Genomic DNA, 19,195 nt, shown 5'->3' on the forward strand with positions numbered 1-19,195 from the left:
CAATAGCTGGAAAAGACACGATGATGACGAACGCAGTGATGTCATCCAAAAATAGTTTGGAGTCCAAGTTTGAAGTCCGCGGACGCCTATAAATAAGGAAGCAATGAAGCAGATGTGGATTATCGCAATTTTCTCCAACTTTTCAAAGCATTATATTATGAGTTTTTCAATCTTTGTAGCTTTGAATTTTCAATTTTATGGGGGTTTTCCCCAGCAAGAATAGTCCTCTGTATCAGAAGCTAAACAATTGTCTTTTCCTATAGAGAATGAAGTATTTGTGCAATATTTCAAATTTTCCTTCAATAAAGAAAGGTTTCTGTTCCACTTGTTCTTCCAAAATTCTATTAAGACTTTGTTTCTGAATATCTTCTACACCCTAAGGTAGGAAATGAAATAGGATTGTGCTGTTTTGTTACTGAATGAGCCAAGTTCTGCGAACCATCAACTACGGTTGTGTGGGGGGAGAAAGTTCGTAAAATTAAGGACTTGGAATGCTCGAAAGCAAGGCGGTCTAAATAAGGTATGAATTTATGGAATTTTAATTTCATTACGTAAGTATGTTGGGCTATATTAAGTACATGTGTATGGATTTAGAAGAGGATTTTCAATAGAAGGGAAAAATGAGCATTAATTTGGGTTAATTGGGATAAAGGACCAAAATCGCGACTGTTCAAAAAGATATAGGACTAGTTTGCTAAGCTAGAAAGATAAATGACAGATTTTCCAAACCCCTAAAAATATAGGACCAAAACTACATTAAAATCTAATTATTTTGTACCTTTTCCCTCATATATCACTTAGATGAATAACGGAGCCTCCCTATTCTATCCATTACAATCATAGAACACGTAGAGTTTTGATTCTCCGTCAACATGAACACGCTTTCCTTAGATAAAGTTGATAATGTAGTGTTTATAAACATGACGTGCATATATGAATTATTAAAGAAGGTAGGATAAGAATTGCAACAGAAAATCCAACTCGATGCCTTTGGATCTCGTCCAAGAATCGCAACATATGCCAATAGCTTTATTCTGTTCCGTAATGTCACGAGTGTTGTGTAAAACATCCAAGTAGATCATCGTCATGAAAAGGGCCATCGCAAATTTGACAAATAAGTATATATCTACGATATGAGAATGTGGAGACTGACAACGATTTCAATCGACCTTCACTCGCTCGGATAACAGTTGAAGTCCGGCCTCTAGATCCTGTAATGTGATTGTCAATAGTTCGTCACCTTTGGAGTCGAAACTCAGCCTTGAATCTAAATTTTCCCTTGCATTGTTGAGCATATGATCCACCAAACCTCCGTTCATTTTATTCCTCAGCTTTTCAGTGGAGTTCCTCTCTATCAGTGCAACAACGACATCAAAAGTACACGACGGATGCAGCTTAAATCCACACAGCCGGCTCTTCTCGTCTTGCCTGCCCATCTTTACCATCAGCATTTCCGCAAGCTCTTTGCATGAGAAATCATCAAACTGGAAGAAATGCGTCACTCGTCTGCAGAATCCTTCGTTTGAAGAGAACACACGTTTCATGGGCTCAGTGTAGCCTGCAAAAATCACTACCAAATCTCCATCTTCCAGGACAGACATGATCTCTTCTAACGCTTCCACGCCGAAATCTGGAAAACCTGTCTTCTGCTCGATTGCCAAACGGTACGCCTCATCAACAAATAGTATTCCCCCTATCGCCTCTTCAATCTGGAAGCATCGATACATGTTCATCAGAGGCATGGACTAAAGAAACATAGAATTTCAAGAATCATGCAGCATTACCTTATTTCTAGTCTTTGGTCCTGTTTGGCCTATATATTCCCCTACCAAGTCTGTTCTTTGCACTTCTTTTACCGTATCTGAAGAAAGGACGCCGACAGAATGGAGTAGTTTACCTAAGACTCGTGCCACGGTTGTCTTACCTATGAAGAAAATTTTCACAAATGCAGTGAAAATTAAAATCCAACAGCATAAAAAATACACAACGGAGCTATTTGGCCATCTACCTGTCCCAGGATTTCCAAGGAATGCCATATGAGGTGGTTTTCTTGGCCCGAGATTCGACCCCATCTTCCGACGTTTCTCATCCAACAGCATTCCTTTAGCCCACTTGCGGAGTTGCTGTTTGAGCTCATGTAGTCCCACTATCTTTGATAACTCATACTCAAACTCATCCATCTTTCCCTTTATTCCGTCATCGGACTTCCTCAACTCTTCATCACTTCGGTATCCAGTCGAAGAGTGGTCCGTGGTATTGTAGTCGCTCTGTTCTTCGACGTACAGGACTCTATGCAACTCTTCATTTTCTTGTCCCTCCGGAAGATAATCGCACGGCATCATGCCCTCCTGCGAATCAAAACTTCAATGTCAGTATGACAGGACTGAGATAATGATGTTAATCAAACAGAAAGCCAATACATCATCTTCAGCTGAGCAATCTGCATTGAACTCTAACAATGTCTTCACTGACGTGTCATCTCCAGTTCGCAGTGCAAAACCAACAGCGAGATGTAATGGGGTCATCAAATTCTACAAGAAGATTCAAACAATATGAGCAAGTAGCAACTTATATCATAAACGAGGTTTACTGCAATAGGTCCCTATAAAAACATTAGATAAAACATCCTCCTGAATAAATAAAGGGTAGTCTTTTTCTTTTCAAAAAGTTCAGGGGTCACGTCGCCTTCTTTTTTCCTTGTTTGGGGATTTTGAGTCTATTAGTGTTTCTAAAGGAGATAAAATGTAATTAACCTAGTAAATGTTGAGATAGAAAAAAGAAGGTGAACAGAGATAACATTCACATTAGTCCTGGCCTCAACATAGGCGCCATAATCAAGAAGCATCCTCACTACTTCATTGCAACCATTCTTCGCTGCAGCGTGCAACGGAGTTTCACCGTACTGCAACGAGCAAACAGAATGTAGTAATGCAACAAGCAAACACAAAAGTGGACTAATCCAGTAGTGAAGAAATAGCAATTCAGTATGACGAATGCTCATACATACAACATTTTGAGCTTCCAATTCCAATTCCCCTGGCCCTCTCCAGTCAAGCAAATACTTCACTATCTCGACTCTATTCTGACCAGACGAAATGTGTAATGGTGTCTGTACTGTCTGCATTCCCAGATATCATATACAATAGTGAAACTATAAAAGAAAAATAATAAAATCACATTGATGAGCTTTCGGTAACATACACATTGTAAGCCAAGGCAAAAACATATAAACGAACCGGGAAAAACCTTGCTCGAATTCAAGATACTGTTTTAGGTATAAAAAGGCCTAGTTCTTGAACATGATAGCGAGAAATCAACATTTACGTACCACTTTAGACATAGTTGGAAAGCAGAGAAGGTCATATATACATGATGGGTATACATATAATCCTCCTACAAAAAGACTGAAAGACCCTTCATTAAGGGCATGACGGTCATTTCCGCGACCGGATCCGCGTGTTTTGTAATGGGCGGGTCGCGGAGGACCCGACCCGGGTCGCGGGAACCAACAGAAGACCCGGACAATGACGACCATTCGATCAGAATGTGAATCAACAAGATGAGGCCACGTGGCCCAGTACTTGCCGTACAACTGTGTATTATAAATAGACCCCGATACGCCATAAATGAGGTAACTGCTATACATTAATTGAGATCGAACTTTGAGATAGAATATATTTCTCTCGATCAACCTAACTTGAGCGTCGGAGGGTCATTGTCGGGGACATACCCGACGAGCTCACGGTTCGTGTTTTATTCTCAGGGGATCCAAAACCTGTTTCGGAAGAGTTAGTCGATCATCGGTGAGATCGTCTCAGGAGATCGAATAATTCGACCCAGATCAGTTGGCGCCGTCTGTGGGAACTTCTGAGAATTTTGTCATTATGGAAGGTTCATCGAGGAGAAATGCTGCCGAGGAAGAAACACCCAGGAGAGGAGCAGGTGCAACCATCCAAATCACTCCGGATGAGTTGCAAAGAATGATAGACGAGGCAAGCCGAAAGGCCATAGTAGAATATGAAAGGAGAACAGCGACCCCCCTGGTCAAAGAAACTGCTAGAAGACAGTTATTCGAAAACGTGGAGCCAATAAGAGAGTCAAGAGTTCAAGGGGAACATGATCATCGCAGTAAGCGACCGGCATCATCCGATGCAGGCTCCAGCAGCCATGGACGCGCAAAAAGAAGAGAGCCGGTTATATCCAGGGCCGAAGTGGAAAGCGTGGGCAAACAGATACACAGCCTAAACAAGCAGATCGACGAGTTGAAGAAACGGGGGGAGATCGTCGCGCAGAACAAGAACTCCCCTTTCTGTAATGAAATCCTCGTTCAGACCGTCGAGCCGGGGTTCAGGGTACCCGATCTGAGGAGATATGATGGGATGAGAGACCCCCAGGAGCATGTGGCCGCCTTTGAAATGGTGATGAATCTTTACGGACAATCAGCCCCGATAATGGCTAAATTGTTCGCGACCACACTCACGGGAAAAGCTCAAGAGTGGTTCACGAACCTACCCCGAGGAAGCATCGAGTCCTACGAACAGCTCGTGCAAAAGTTCAATTTCCATTTTGCGAGCAAAAAGAAACAAAAGAGGTCGGCTACACATCTGTTCAACATCCGACAGAGAGAAGATGAGACGTTGAAAAATTTCATGGGTTGATTCAACAATGAAACCCTGGAGGTGCAAGAGTTGAGGATTGACATGCTCGTGAGTATTCTCATCCACGGACTGAGGAAGGGCTCTTTCGCCTCCGCCCTCGCACGAGATCCGCCCTTCGATGTCGAGCAACTGATGGCGATAGCACAAAAATATATTGACGAAGAGGAGATGAACGCGATGAAAGATTCGGAGCGAAGGGAGCGGGAGTACATTCCCCGACGACCTCATGAGGGAAGAGGAGGAGGAAGCGACAAACCAAAAACGGAGAAACGGAAGGAGCCCAAGTACGTGCCAAAATATCACAATTACACTCCCTTGGCCATGTCTCGGGAAAAGGCTCTGATGATGGTGGAGAATGCCGATGTGCTGAAGTGGCCTAGACATACGAGATACACCCCCACCAAGAAAACGTCTAACAAGTATTGCCGTTTCCATCGGGAGAGAGGACACAGTACAGAGGAGTGCTACCAGCTGAAAGACGAGATCGAAAGGCTCGTTCGACAGGGGCACTTCCGAGATCGCGTGCCCCCAAATTGTAAGATCGGAGGGGGAGGAAGGAGGAGTAGATCGAGAAGCCCGGACCGGGACAGAAACCCGGGCCCATCGAGGATCGATAGACCCCCGGTGGGCGGGAATAACGCACCCACTAAAGGCATCATATACACAATTGCGGGAGGATCGACTGCGGGAGATTCGAGTCGAACACGGAAGAGATGTGCCCGAACAGCCGGATCGGTGAGACAGAAGGAATTCGTGCTGAAGGTGGAGGGCGAAGAGGCCATCTCATTTAATAGCTCAGACAGGTTGGAGGACGGTGGAGAACAGAACGACCCCATGGTCATCAAGCTTGATATCGCGAACTTCACCGTCCATAAAGTATTGATTGACAGCGGGAGCTCGGCGGACATAATTTTCAAAAATGTCGTGGATCGGATGGGGTTGGAAAACGCGAGGCTCGAACCCGTAAAAACTCCGCTGGTCGGATTTGGAGGAAGCGAAGTGGCCTCGCTAGGGACGATAGAGCTGCCAGTGTCCATGGGCGAAGAGCCGAAGAGGAAAACGCTGATGGTGAAATTCCTAGTGGTCGATACCCCGTTCACGTACAATGTCATACTGGGTCGGCCGGGGTTGAATTCATTCCGGGCGGTTATCTCCACATACCATATGAAGATGAAATTCCCCACTGAATATGGAGTCGGAGAAGTGTGGTGCGACCAAAAGGAGGCTCGTAAATGCTATAACTTGTCGATAAAAGCGGAGCCGAGGTCGAAGAAACAGAAGGTCAGGGAGGACGCGGAGCCCCGACCATATGAGGCTGAACACTTAAAACCCAGTGAGGAATACAAGGCTATTCAGCTCACAACAGAGGATCCCAGCAAGACGACCAGGATAGGGTCCAGCATGAATGAGGGAGAGATGGCCATGATCGACTTCCTGCGGAACAACGCAGACATGTTCGCATGGAGCCCATCAGATTTCACCGGGATCGACCCAGAGGTCATTATACACCGACTGAATGTCGACCCCACTGTCCGACCTATTCAGCAGAGGAAGAGAACTTTCAGCAGTGATAAAAATGATGCTATCAGGCAAGAGGTCGGTAAGCTACTAAAAGCTGGATATATATCGGAAATCCAGTACACGAATTGACTTTCCAATGTAGTACTTGTCCCGAAGGCTTCAGGAAAATGGCGCATGTGTGTGGATTTCACGGATCTGAACAAGGCCTGCCCTAAAGACCCATATCCGCTACCTCGGATCGATACCATGGTGGATTCGACTGCTGGGTTCGAACTCTTTTCGATGATGGATGCATACCAAGGATATCACCAGATCCAACTGGCGGAAGAAGATAGAGACAAAACCTCCTTCGTCACAGATAAGGGGATTTATTGCTATAACATGATGCCGTTCGGACTGAAAAATGCGGGTGCGACCTACCAACGATTGGTTAACAAGATGTTCGGTGATCTGCTCGGAAAAACCATGGAGGTATACATCGACGACATGCTGGTCAAGAGTAAGAGGTCACAAGACCACATCAAAGATCTCTCCCAGGCGTTCAGTATAATGAGGTCGCACGGAATGAAGCTCAACCCGGACAAATGCACCTTTGGAGTGACAGGTGGGAAGTTTTTGGGGTACATGATCAGCGAGCGAGGGATAGAGGCGAACCCAGAAAAAATTCAAGCTATAATGAGTCTGAGATCACCCAATTCGGTCAAAGAAGTGCAGAAGCTCACGGGAAAGATCGCATCCTTGAGCAGGTTTATATCTAGATCGGCCGACAAAAGCTTTCCGTTTTTCAAGATCTTGCGGAAGCCCAAAAAAATTTCGCGTGGACACCGGAATGCGATCAGGCCTTACAGGAGTTGAAGAAATACCTCACAAAACCTCCACTGCTCGCAAACCCGAAGGAAGGGGAGACTTTATTCTTGTACCTAGGGGTGTCCGAAAATGCGGTCAGCTCAGTGCTGGTGAGAGAGGAAGCCAGTAATCAAAATCCGGTGTATTATGTTAGCAAAATGCTCCAGGGAGCCGAATCCCGATATTCGGAGATGGAAAAACTAGCCCTTGCCCTTATTGTAACAGCTCGAAAACTGCGACCATACTTCCAGTCGCACAAGGTGGTGGTATTGACGAACCATCCTCTCAAACACGTGATGTCGCGACCCGAGGCATCAGGAAGACTAATCAAATGGGCAGTAGAATTGGGACAGCACGACATTGAGTACCAACCCAGAACGGCCCAGAAAGCACAGGTGCTAGCGGATTTTGTGACGGAGTTAATAAGCGACCTGGAACAACCCGAAACGCGTGAACAGCCTTGTTCGAAATGGATGCTGCATGTCGATGGGTTTTCCAACGCGAATAACGGAGGAGCGGGCATATTGATCCAAGGACCCGAGGGCGTCGAGATAGAAGTGGCTGCTCGACTATCATTCCCGGTAACAAACAATGAGGCGGAATACGAGGCATTGGTATTAGGGCTGGAGCTAGCGTATGAGGCAGGCGCTCGCGATCTGGAGGTTTTCACCGACTCACAGCTGATCGCTATGCAAATCGAAGGAGCATACGAGACAAGAGAGAGAACCATGACACAGTACAAAGAGATCGCGCAGCGATTGATGAGAAAGTTTAGTGGATGTTCGCTTTCACAAGTTCCCCGAACAGAAAACGACAAAGCGGATGCCCTGTCAAAATTTGGTGCGGCAATGGATGGAATTCGGGATCGCAAAATCACAGCCCTAGTACGCGAGCAGTCAGCCCTCGCAGGTAGATCAGAAATCCAGGTCGTTTCGACGACAGGGTCTTGGATGAACGAAATCGTAAGCTACCTCGAGGAGGGTACCTTGCCTAGCGACTCGGTGGCAGCCAAAAGACTCAAGTTTCGGGCTGCTCGATTCACACTGTTGGGGGGCCAGCTGTACAAGAGGACGGTGGACGGTCCTCTCTTGAAATGCTTGGACGAAGAGAGGGCCATGTACGTGATGCGGGAAATACATGAAGGAAGCTGTGGCAATCATTCCGGGGCGAGGTCGCTGGCTCAGAAAGTGATGCGACAGGGATATTTCTGGCCCACCCTAGTCGAAGACTCAAAGAACTTAGTGAGAAAATGCGAAAGCTGTCAGAAGTATGCTTCCTTAATACATCAGCCCGCGACCCCAATGGAACCAATCAAGATAGCGTGCCCATTCGACCAGTGGGGAATTGATATCGTGGGCCCCTTCCCACCCGCGCAAGCTCAGAAGAAGTTCATCATCGTAGCGGTCGAATATTTCTCCAAGTGGGTCGAAGCGGAGGCGGTGGCCAAAATATCCGAGAAGGAAGTTATCAACTTCATCTGGAGGAACATCATATGCAGATTTGGTATACCCCGGATACTGATATCCGATAACGGTACGCAATTCCAAGGCAGGAAGATCACGGAATGGTGCAAGGAGCTCAAGATCGCACAACACTTCACGGCAGTCGCGAACCCTCAGGCGAACGAGGCAGACGAAGAGACCGATTCTGAGCCAGACTCCAAAAGCGAAGAAGAGGAATGCACAGCAGCGGTGTTCCCGAAGAAGCCCAAGTTGAATCTGCCGCGTGAAGAAGAAGTACCCATACCTCGAAAAGACGAGTCGAAATGCTTTTCCCCATCTGCGTCCAATTTCATTATCGCGCCTGCCGCAAAACCCAGCGAGAAGAACACCCCTTTCTCTAAAATATTCTCCGAAGAGGATGAAATTTCTCTGCTTAAAGGCCTCGCCATTTTCTGGGCTGACGGGAGGAACAACAAGTGGACCGAGTTTTACAACTTCATCAAGGACAGTCTTCCGCATCAGTTTACGAGAACTCAGGTGTCTGAGAAGATTCGTAGGCTCAAGGGGAAGTTTGAAAACAATTTTGAAAGAGCTCGCGCCAATGGGGGCTGCCTTGATTTCTCAGATGCCCATGAGTCCGCTGTGTTTGAGGTGTCGAAGACACTGTGGGGAGAAGATGAAAACGAAGCTGGGGATAAACATGCTGAAAAAGAAAAGGAGACACCACAAAGGGGAGACAGAAGCAGATCCCAAAAGAAGAGAAAAAGGGCTGGGAAAGAGCATGATGCAGAAAAAGAGATAGTGAAGAACCAAAAACAAGTGGGGAAGATTGGCAAAGAGGAGTTTGCTTCTGCGTACCCATTCTTGTCATCGTCTTTGGATGAAGATGGATATTTCAACATCATCAAGGAGAAAATTCTATTCATTGGCAGAGAGAAGGCACAAGAGCTGGAAGAGAAGTGTAGGGATGTGAAAGCTGCAGAGCTTAGACTGGAGCGTAAAAGGATTGACTTGATTAGGAGGGACTTACACAATCTACTCTGAAGCAAATGAAGGATTTAAGAGATTTTTGGGTTTTGAACAGGGCCTAATGATGAAGAGCCACGATCGTAAAATTCGACCCCGCCAGCTGCGGGTGGGAGACCTCGTGCTGAAGAAGGTGGAGGCGTCAAAACATGTGGGAAAGCTGGAGCCGCCCTGGGAGGGCCCTTACAAAGTGATCGAGATCAGAAAGAAGGGTACATACAGATTGCAAGACATGCAGGGTCGCGATCTAGCACGCCCTTGGAACATACAAAACTTGAAGAAGTTCTACGCCTGAAGCTAGGAGCCTGTGAAAGGCCGTCAACTCGAATAAGGAGCCTGTGAAAGGCCACCACCCGAAGGATCGAACAAGGAGCCTGTGAAAGGCCGTCAACTCGAACAAGGAGCCTGTGAAAGGCCATCAACTCGAACAAGGAGCCTGTGAAAGGCCATCAACTGAAGGACCGAACAAGGAGCCTGTGAAAGGCCGTCAACTCGAACAAGGAGCCTGTGAAAGGCCATCAACTGAAGGATCGAACAAGGGGCCTGTGAAAGGCCGTCAATTGGCTGATCGAACAAGTTAGGAAGATGATGTCTAGTAGATAACTAATCGTGTCTATGTTAAACATTGTATTATTGAGTATTTACAACTCCTGTAATTTACCCAACGAGATTTATCAAAGTTTCTTTGTTTGGTGCTTACATTCGTGCGTACATTACTATCATTATTCGCTTTTGAAGCAAAGCGCGAACTGAAAAAGACGCGTCCAACATGCGATCTGAAAAAGACGCCTAAGCAAAACGCGAACTGAAAAAGACGCGTCCAATATGCGATCCGAAAAAGACGCACCCAAGCAAAACGCGAACTGAAAAAGACGCGTCCAATATGCGATCTGGAAAAGACGCACCCAAGCAAAACGCGAACTGAAAAAGATGCGTCCAATATGCGATCTGAAAGTGACGCACTCAACCAAAAACGCGAACTAAAAAAGACGCGTCCAGTATGCGATCTGAAAAAGACGCACTCAACCAAAAACGCGAACTGAAAAAGACGCGTCCAATATGCGATCTGAAAAAGACGCATTCAACAAAAGCGCGAACTGAAAAAGACGCGTCCAGTATGCGATCTGAAAAAGACGCATTCAACCAAAAACGCGAACTGAAAAAGACGCGTCCAGTATGCGATCTGGAAAAGACGCACTCAACCAAAAACGCGAACTGAAAAAGACGCGTCCAATATGCGATCTGAAAAAGATGCACTCAAGCAAAAAGCAAACAGGAAAAGATGCTTCTGAGACATACGTTTCAAGAAAAATGTGTCATGCGAATCAGCAAGAAGAACGACTGAAAGATGCAATGCGCAAATATAGAAGAATAAGCGAGCTGTCAAAAGTTTATCTTCATTTAACAAAGTGTCATATACAGAGGTCATCAAAAATTCCCACCCCACCATCCTGTTCACAACGAATGGGGTCCTTAAGAATCTCTAGGATTTACACTTTGGCTAGTAAGCTCAGATCCTATTACAAAAACAGATCGGGATAGATCAGGCGTCAGCTTCCGCCTCCAGCTCGTCCCTGAGGACCATAAACTCATCATCTTGCAATTCAGGGTCCGGGGGAAGTGGTTGGAGGTCGCCATCGAGCGAGATGTCTAACTTGCTGCGGTCAAAAGACTCGCTAAATCCGCCAAGCTTTTCGACCTGAGACAAGCAGGTCTCATAGCCCTTGGCGAACGAGTCCGCAGACTTGATCTCGAGTGCGGTCGTGAAAGTATCGGTCTTCAAAAAGTCACGAACTGTAGACATCCTCGAGCCGGCCAAGATACGCTGATGTTCTTCGACTAGAATGCGGCCGGCTTGACCTTCCTCAACCCCGCGCTTGCGGCCCTCCTCGAGTCCAGCTTCACGTCCGGCCTCGAATGCCTCTTTCTTGGCTTCCGACAGAGCCACCTCATGCTCAGAACGGAGGATCTCTTTATCCTTCTTGGAAGCATCGAGCTCGGCTCGCAGCTTTTGAACCTCATCACTCAGTGCCAGGAGATTATCTTCCTGCTTACGCTCTTCCTCATCTCGCTCGGCCAATCGAGCCTTGAGGTTCTGCACCTTCTGGTCAGATTGAATGAAACTCCTCCGGTAATGGGTGCATTTGAGACTCAGGCTCCTGACGAAGGTCATGACCTGCAAGGTCGAAGACAGGAGGTAAGAAGATCGAACTAAAGGAAGATTGACCTATCAGCCAAGGCATACCTGGACTAAAGAGTGAGCCGCGAACTCCTCGAGTCGAATGGGGCTGTTAGGCACTAACGCCCCTTGATCGCGAACGGAAACGAAGGAATTATATACGGCAAAAGTGTCGTTTCCGGCTTCGCCATAAAGGGACGAGCTCGACATGTCATCCCATTCCGGGGGCGGCACGTTACCGCGAAGAGCCGCCCGGCTCTCTTCCCAGCACGAAGCGAGCTGCGCCACTCGCAAAAACTTATCCCGATCTTCTTCAGCTCCCGTCTTGTCTGCCGCTTCCTTAGCCATCCTGCTTAACACGCGCGAGCCTTGCGATTTGGGAGGAGGGGGGTGAGAAGGCTCTGCAGGCTCCTTGCCTTTGCCTTTGTCACTAGGTCCCAGCTTGGATTTCGGACCATGCCCTTTCTTCGGGGAAGATCGTTTCCTCTTCTTAGACTCGTCCTCGGTAGGACCTTGGCTTCTCTGGTCGACCCCCTGGTCACCACTGGCCTCGTCCAAATTTAATTCTAGCTCTGAAGAGTTGTAGCCAAGGTGACCATGGGCTGAAGGTGTCCCCTCGCTGTCGACCGAGATGGGCGTCTGAACAACCGGGTCCACAACCGCCAAGGCTTTAGAAGGAACGGGGGCAGGCAAGTTAGGGTCCGAAGAACCCGCGACCCCTTTCCCTTTTTTCGGTGCATCCGATGGACCTGCGATCTCCCCCCCCTTTCCTCGCTTTATTCTGAGACGCGGTCCTCCGCAAAGCTGTGCGCGAGCTCATGATTATACTATCTGCAGAGGAAAAAAGTGAGTACGCGTAGGCATAGCAGCAGTGGTAGCAATAAAACCGAAAGGAGAATCACCTAGGGACTCGTCAATATGAAGGGAGGCGGGAGAGAGCCCAGATAATTGCAAAACCTTCTCAGTGAGAAGCTTCTTGGGATCGTACTTATAGAGTGTTAAGCTCCTTATCTGATCGCCCTCCAGCCCCCCTCCACCTATTTTGGGGGCAGGCTTATACTTGGTCCACTCATTTCTAAAGGGCCAAACACCTCTAGGAGGTCGAACAAAAATATAGCGATCTAGCCAAGCCCCTACGTTCGACTTCAGGGCGCTCAAGTACCCGCAATCAGGCTTGGCCGAGAGATAGAAAAAACCTCGACTACCAGATCGCTTCGAAGTGGTGAAAGAATAAAAACTCCAAAAATTGTCAAAACTGGGTTCTAAGTCTAAAAATTGCATCATCACCACAAAAAGAACGATGTGAGTGACAGAATTAGGAGAGAGCTGCATAGGACATAGCCCTAGCTTCTTCAAAATCGCGGCCACCGGAGGAGCCAAAGGAAATCGTAATCCGGCATCGAGGTGTTTGATAGAAAAGGCGCAAAAACCTTCGGGAGGACGATTCATACGATCGAAAGTAGCAGGGAGGATAACTTCAAAGTCGGAGGGTATATGGTATTTCTCCCTAATCTTATGGACGGGAGTTCTAACCTTGCTAACTACAGCCTCCCAAGGGTTCTTGGCAAGTCGGTCTTGGAATTTAGCAAGCACAAAAGGACCAGCTTGTTGGTCATGGAGTTTTTCAGCAGGGAATTTCTTATTTCTTTTAGGAGAGGCAGAATACGACCCATGGGAAGACCCCGACACCGACCTAGACACCGACCCTGACCCTGAACCCGAAGATGAGCCAGACCCAGACCTAGAGGACTCAGACCCAGTCTCGGAGCCGTTCGAAGAAGACTCAGAACTAGGTTGAGACTTAGAATTCGAGCTAGAGCGAGGAGGCATCGTACCTTTAAGCAGGATGGCTCTGGAAGTAGCAGATCGAATGCGAACGTGAAATCAGGAGTCCTGGTCGCTCGAAGTTTATGCGTGCGGTAGGTTGAATGTTCAAACGGATGGTGTATTTATAAGCGGACCGCACTGGGGAAACGCGCCCGAGATTAACCGAGGGGATTCTGCCACGTGTGTGCGATCGACGGACGCGACGATTCGACTTCCTCAAAGGCAACGAACTTGCACTTTGAAAAAGTGGGGGAGTAATGATGGGTATACATATAATCCTCCTACAAAAAGACTGAAAGACCCTTCATTAAGGGCATGACGGTCATTTCCGCGACCGGATCCGCGTGTTTTGTAACGGGCGGGTCGCGGAGGACCCGACCCGGGTCGCGGGAACCAACAGAAGACCCGGACAATGACGACCATTCGATCAGAATGTGAATCAACAAGATGAGGCCACGTGGCCCAGTACTTGCCGTACAACTGTGTATTATAAATAGACCCCGATACGCCATAAATGAGGTAACTGCTATACATTAATTGAGATCGAACTTTGAGATAGAATATATTTCTCTCGATCAACCTAACTTGAGCGTCGGAGGGTCATTGTCGGGGACATACCCGACGAGCTCACGGTTCGTGTTTTATTCTCAGGGGATCCAAAACCTGTTTCGGAAGAGTTAGTCGATCATCGGTGAGATCGTCTCAGGAGATCGAATAATTCGACCCGGATCAATACAGTTACATGGTTGATCTTCTTCTGCAAAATGCATGCACAAAAATTCCTTCTGCCTTTGAAATTCTTTCTTATCAATTAGAATTTATCTGGTTTTTAAAACAGTTATATATCAAAGAATATCTTTGTAATGCTTCATTTATAATTTCTCTGCAGCGGAATTATATGTACTGGAGACTTCAACGCGCGTATCAATACTGAAGCCCATCCCCGAAACATGTGCATAACAAAGTTCTGGTAATAAAAATTTCTGTTGTAGAAGACAGATTTTAATCTAAGAGACCTGAAAAAGAAATATTAACTTGAAAAAATGTCTCTATATCAAATCCCAACTACTGAAGCAAGAAAGTGAAGATGATATGCGGGTCACAATGTTAGGATGCTCTTGAATTAACCATTCGAGCGTTCTACCACATTTTTTATTCAAAGATCAAGAAAAGAGCCCATTAATCCAGGCCGTTGATCCGGGATTGGACAAGGCGTCCACAATGACTTTGGGAAAGAATTTGCGAGAGGGATGACATGTTAATTCTCTGACAACCTCCGAACTCTTTTATAATCAGCACAGATAAATGAACAGAATGTTGCAAGAATAACGCAAAGCATAAAAATATATCTCTGTGTGCGTATATATATATATATATATATATATATATATATAGAGAGAGAGAGAGAGAGAGAGATGTAGAGAGAGAAGTATGGTCTTACAAGAATGGTTCTTTCGTTGAGAAGAAAAGGGTTCTGGCATAGCAGCCTCTGCAAGCCAATAAGATCTCCAGTCTCAGCGCATGCATGAATGGTGACAGGTTTTGAGTTCTTGTCCTGAATTCTCATCTTTTCCTTTCACTCTGACGTTGCTATAAAGCTAAACGACGAAGAAATTAAAGGAAGAAATCTATTCTCTTTTTCTCTGGGGATATAAATTTTGGCAAATTCTCGAGTTCTCTTTTCAGAGTCAGAACCACTCATGCTGTCAGATCATACCACATCATGATCTAACGGCTATGAAGGTGATGAAAAGTTCCACGTACAGCCCGACATGGGGCAGCTAGCCGGCAATTTCCACCCGTTGACTTCACTTGTTTACAAGGTTTCATGAGTTTGGTGGGCATATTGCTAGAAGCTGCTGACGTTGACTTTTGGCTGTGTTGGCTTGGCTGCATGTGACGAAGAGAAAGGAAAACTATGGTGATAGGAAAAACGTTAAGTGCTGAAAGGATGATTAAAGAGAAAAGAAAAGAAAAACAAACAAGTGATGATTTCGACTTAAAATGTGTAAGATGTGTTGGGAAGTTGGGGGCAAGAATTGAGAATAGTTAAAGTAAATTAACAGTGTTGTTCAAGTTATTTAGTACATTTAGACGCCCTTTATTTTGAGTATTGAATTAAATGAATGATAAAATTATTTTTTACTAAATAAATAATTAAAAAACTCTATGTAAATTGTATGGTATTTGCTTATATGTATTACCAGAACAGAATAATTTCTATCAAGTATTTACTTTGATATATTCACATACTTTTGATAGAAAAATTAATTAACTTTGAATCCTTATTTACAAAATTTAATAGTCAACAAAACTTTTCTTCCAAGTTCACCTCTATTTAAATTCAACAAAACTTTAAAACTATTATGTTTTTGTTTTAAATATTCTATAATTTGAGCTATTTTTTTACTACATGAATCCGGAATATTTGGGTACTCTGATAGTTTGTTTACAAAATTCTTTTCTTGTTTTGATATTTTGATCATTTATCTTTTTATAACTTATTTGTGTACGTACAATTCTTTTAAAATATTTGAAAGTGCAGGTAAAAAATACTTTTTATATTCTTTATTGTAATTAACGTGTATTATTGTTTACTTTTCTTCAATTATACTACATAAATTTTTAAACTATTTTGTTTTCTTTTTGTTACATTTTGTTTTAAACATTCTATAAGAAATTTATTTTAATTTTGCTGTGTTCCTAATTTTAATCATAGCCATAATGATATTTTATGAGATTGATAAATTTGAGAAGCAAATAAATGTGTTGCAACTAGGGTAAAATAGTTTATTATTCAATTATTTATATATATTTTAATAATATTATTATTATATAAAGTATATATAAAAACTATATATACATGTAGAATTTTATACACATGCGTATGTTATGTAACACAAGAATTGTATAACTACACGTACATAACTACATACGAATTATTGTTATTTTAAAAGTAATTCATTGAAAAATTGCCTGTATTTACACCAAGATACACGTATAAAAATTTCTATATTTATATTTATATAAAGGTGGCGTGGAATCTTGCTTTCAATTATTAATATCTATGATATATTAATACTATATAATATAATATAACTAAGTCAATAAAAAATAAAAGATAATAAACAGCTTCCATATATATGTGTATTTATATATGCAACTATTCATGATTTGAGATAAATAATATTTTACCCAATCGGAAATAGATCCAAACATACAAGTTTGACATATCTCAAACTATTCTATTTTATCTCTAAAAAGGGATAAATGCACAATTAGTATCATAATATAGGCCATTTTGCGATTCAGGTTCCATACCTCTTAAAATGAACAGATTTAATACCATAGTTTACGAAAGTTGTAATTATAGTACCTTAGTTTCTGATTTGACACTTTTTATACCATGCTCTAACTTTTGAAAATATCATTTCAGCCCCAAAAAGTTTGGACTTTTGTAAATTTGGTCTCATCGCTTGAAATAGTATTAGAGCTTAGGTTTATTGAAAATATGTGTTAATATTACCTTTAGATATTTTATCCACTAACATAGGAGACTTTTAAGAGAATGGAACTGAACGAGAGGTCGAGTTACAATAGAGAATACTTTCAAATTTTGAAAAATTAAAGATGGAATTTCTTTATGAAAATTCTAGAAAAGGAAGAAGATTACCTCCAAACATCGAACGATGGTTTGAGTAACAACCATGAGTATTTCCAGATTTCAGAAAAACAGAAAAAGAATTTCGTCCTAGGAATTCTAAAGAAGGCCACAAAGTCGGATCATGTACCTCTTACTAAGGAGAAACAGAAGAATGGTGGAGAATTCACTAGATCCAGAAGATGCTACCAGGAAACGCGATAAAGAACATATATACAACCGAAGTCCATGGTAGATTACTAGCAAAGAGAAGTGGAATGGATCTGAAAAAAAACCAGAGGGAGAGCCCTAAGAAATCCAAATCCAGAGAAGAACGGATCAGGAATGCCCTTGGATCAGTATCTCTTTTACATCATAAGGAAAGCAACAGAGAATCTAAAGCCAAAGACAAGAGACGATCTGATTATTGAAGCCATCAAATCCATAAAATAATGGAGGTAATGTGAGTAGAATTGGTTGAATCCTTTCCCAACTTGGGATTGTGAACTTAGTCAACGTTCAAACCAATGAAATCATTCCAACACTAAGTACAAGTTCTAATGATCCTCCAAAGGATCATCCGATGAGGGAAAATATAGATTTTCACACTAATGTGACACCAATGTTTGTGGGAACCAGACTTAGAGAAATCCAACAAGAAATCCGAGAAGAGTGCCTGAAAGTGCACCTTAAGCAAGGACCATGCTTCAGCCCGTGCATCTATACGGCGCCATATTCAATCTAGACGTTATCGACTTCTGTAACATCAAGAAGCTGATAGATGAATGTGTTGCAACCATAAAAATAGTGGCAACTACCCTAGAACTCGACAAAAAAAACTTCATAAAACAAGTGGAGTTAAGCTTGAGGTTTTGTGAAGATCGGATGGGATAATATCCCAGAAGACACCAAAGTCAGTGTCCTTGCCGGAGATTCAAAAAGCACAATTAGACTGACTAAGAAGGCTTATCAAGATGCACTTCATCTGAGATGGATACTTCGAAGGAACTAGAGCAAAAAATGCTAGAGAATATGTACAAGCTCTTTTCGGTCTTGAGTTAAGGAGTATTTGCTCATTAAATGAATATATTTATTGATTTTACAAGTATTTCTTTCAGAGTAGAGTAGCAACAAAAATAGTAGCTCCAATGTTCTTTGCAAAGATCTGCGTCCATGGAGGGAAATATTGGAAAAAATAGCTTTTGCTTTAATAATAAGAGCGCGTAAGCTACACCTTTATTTCTTATCACATTCTATTATCGTACGTACTAATGCTCCACTATGAGCAACCTTGGATAAAGCTGAAAACTTCAGGAAGAATGATTAAGTGGGTCGTCGAGCTAAGCTAATATGTTATGTCCTACCCACCAAGAACATTCATCAAGTTCCAAGCACTAGCTGAATTTATAAAAAAGGCCAAGCTCATTGAGGAAGATGAAAGGAAATGGTTGCTACATGTAGACGGCTACTCCACTCATACTGGTAGTGGGGCCGAGGTTGTTTTCACCAGCCTGGAAAGGGACGAGCTGGAATATGCCCTAAGGTTTGACTTCAAAGCTTCAAACAACGAAATCGAGTACGAGGCTCTCATAGCAGGCATCAAGATAGCCCTAGATGCGAGAACTAAGAACCTAATCACCTACTCTAACTTTCAACTGGTGACAAACTAACTAGAAGGCACCTATGAGGTCAAGGAAGATAAAATGAAAGAATACCTCCAGGAGATAACAAGCTCACAGCCAACTGAAGAGGCTTCCAACTCCATCAAATTCCACGTGCGGAAAGCACCAAGGCTGACTACTTGGCTAGACTGGCCAGCTCTTTAACCGACTACAACACCTATACTATTACCGTAGGAACTCTCGATAACAATCCTCTTAAAACTAACGTAATTGTCTTATATATTGGTACATATTAGAGGAACCATTCCTAAACTACCTGAAGGAAGGAATTCTTCCTGCTACTGAAGCATAGACAGCCCGCTTGAGAAGTAGGGCACCTATCCTAAAGTCCGGCATAATTGTTTATGCTTATTCGTCATACATATCTTCTAAGT

At 43.8% G+C, this 19,195-nt stretch overlaps 2 protein-coding genes across 7 annotated transcripts; one reads left to right on the forward strand and one right to left on the reverse strand.

Moving 5' to 3' along the window:
* Positions 1 to 995: 995 nt before the first annotated feature.
* On the reverse strand, positions 996 to 19,090 carry LOC105162166 (protein CfxQ homolog). Of its 6 annotated transcripts, none has more exons than XM_088880712.1 (8): positions 18,855 to 19,083; positions 14,941 to 15,389; positions 3,008 to 3,118; positions 2,798 to 2,902; positions 2,421 to 2,531; positions 2,009 to 2,348; positions 1,785 to 1,924; positions 996 to 1,709 (listed from the first exon to the last, which is right to left on the reverse strand). In XM_088880712.1, exons 2-8 carry the CDS (start codon positions 15,064 to 15,066, stop codon positions 1,161 to 1,163), a joined length of 1,482 nt encoding a protein of 493 aa, XP_088736838.1. In that variant the 5' UTR covers positions 15,067 to 15,389; positions 18,855 to 19,083; the 3' UTR covers positions 996 to 1,160. The 6 variants fall into 6 exon arrangements, with proteins under 6 accessions (XP_088736838.1, XP_020549398.1, XP_088736837.1 ...); XM_020693739.2 differs by having other exon boundaries at positions 2,804 to 2,902; positions 18,855 to 19,080; XM_088880711.1 differs by having other exon boundaries at positions 1,785 to 2,348; positions 2,804 to 2,902; positions 18,855 to 19,090.
* LOC148788172 (uncharacterized) lies at positions 4,701 to 10,310 on the forward strand. Its single transcript, XM_088880692.1, has 3 exons — positions 4,701 to 6,254; positions 6,336 to 6,878; positions 6,938 to 10,310. The coding sequence occupies exons 1-3, from the start codon at positions 4,701 to 4,703 to the stop codon at positions 9,509 to 9,511; spliced, it is 4,671 nt and encodes a 1,556-aa protein (XP_088736818.1). The 3' UTR covers positions 9,512 to 10,310.
* Positions 19,091 to 19,195: the final 105 nt, after the last annotated feature.

The sequence above is a fragment of the Sesamum indicum genome, linkage group LG5 (assembly GCF_026168435.1).
Source record: "Sesamum indicum cultivar Baizhima isolate 11 linkage group LG5, ASM2616843v1, whole genome shotgun sequence".
Taxonomy (NCBI): Eukaryota; Viridiplantae; Streptophyta; class Magnoliopsida; order Lamiales; family Pedaliaceae; genus Sesamum; species Sesamum indicum.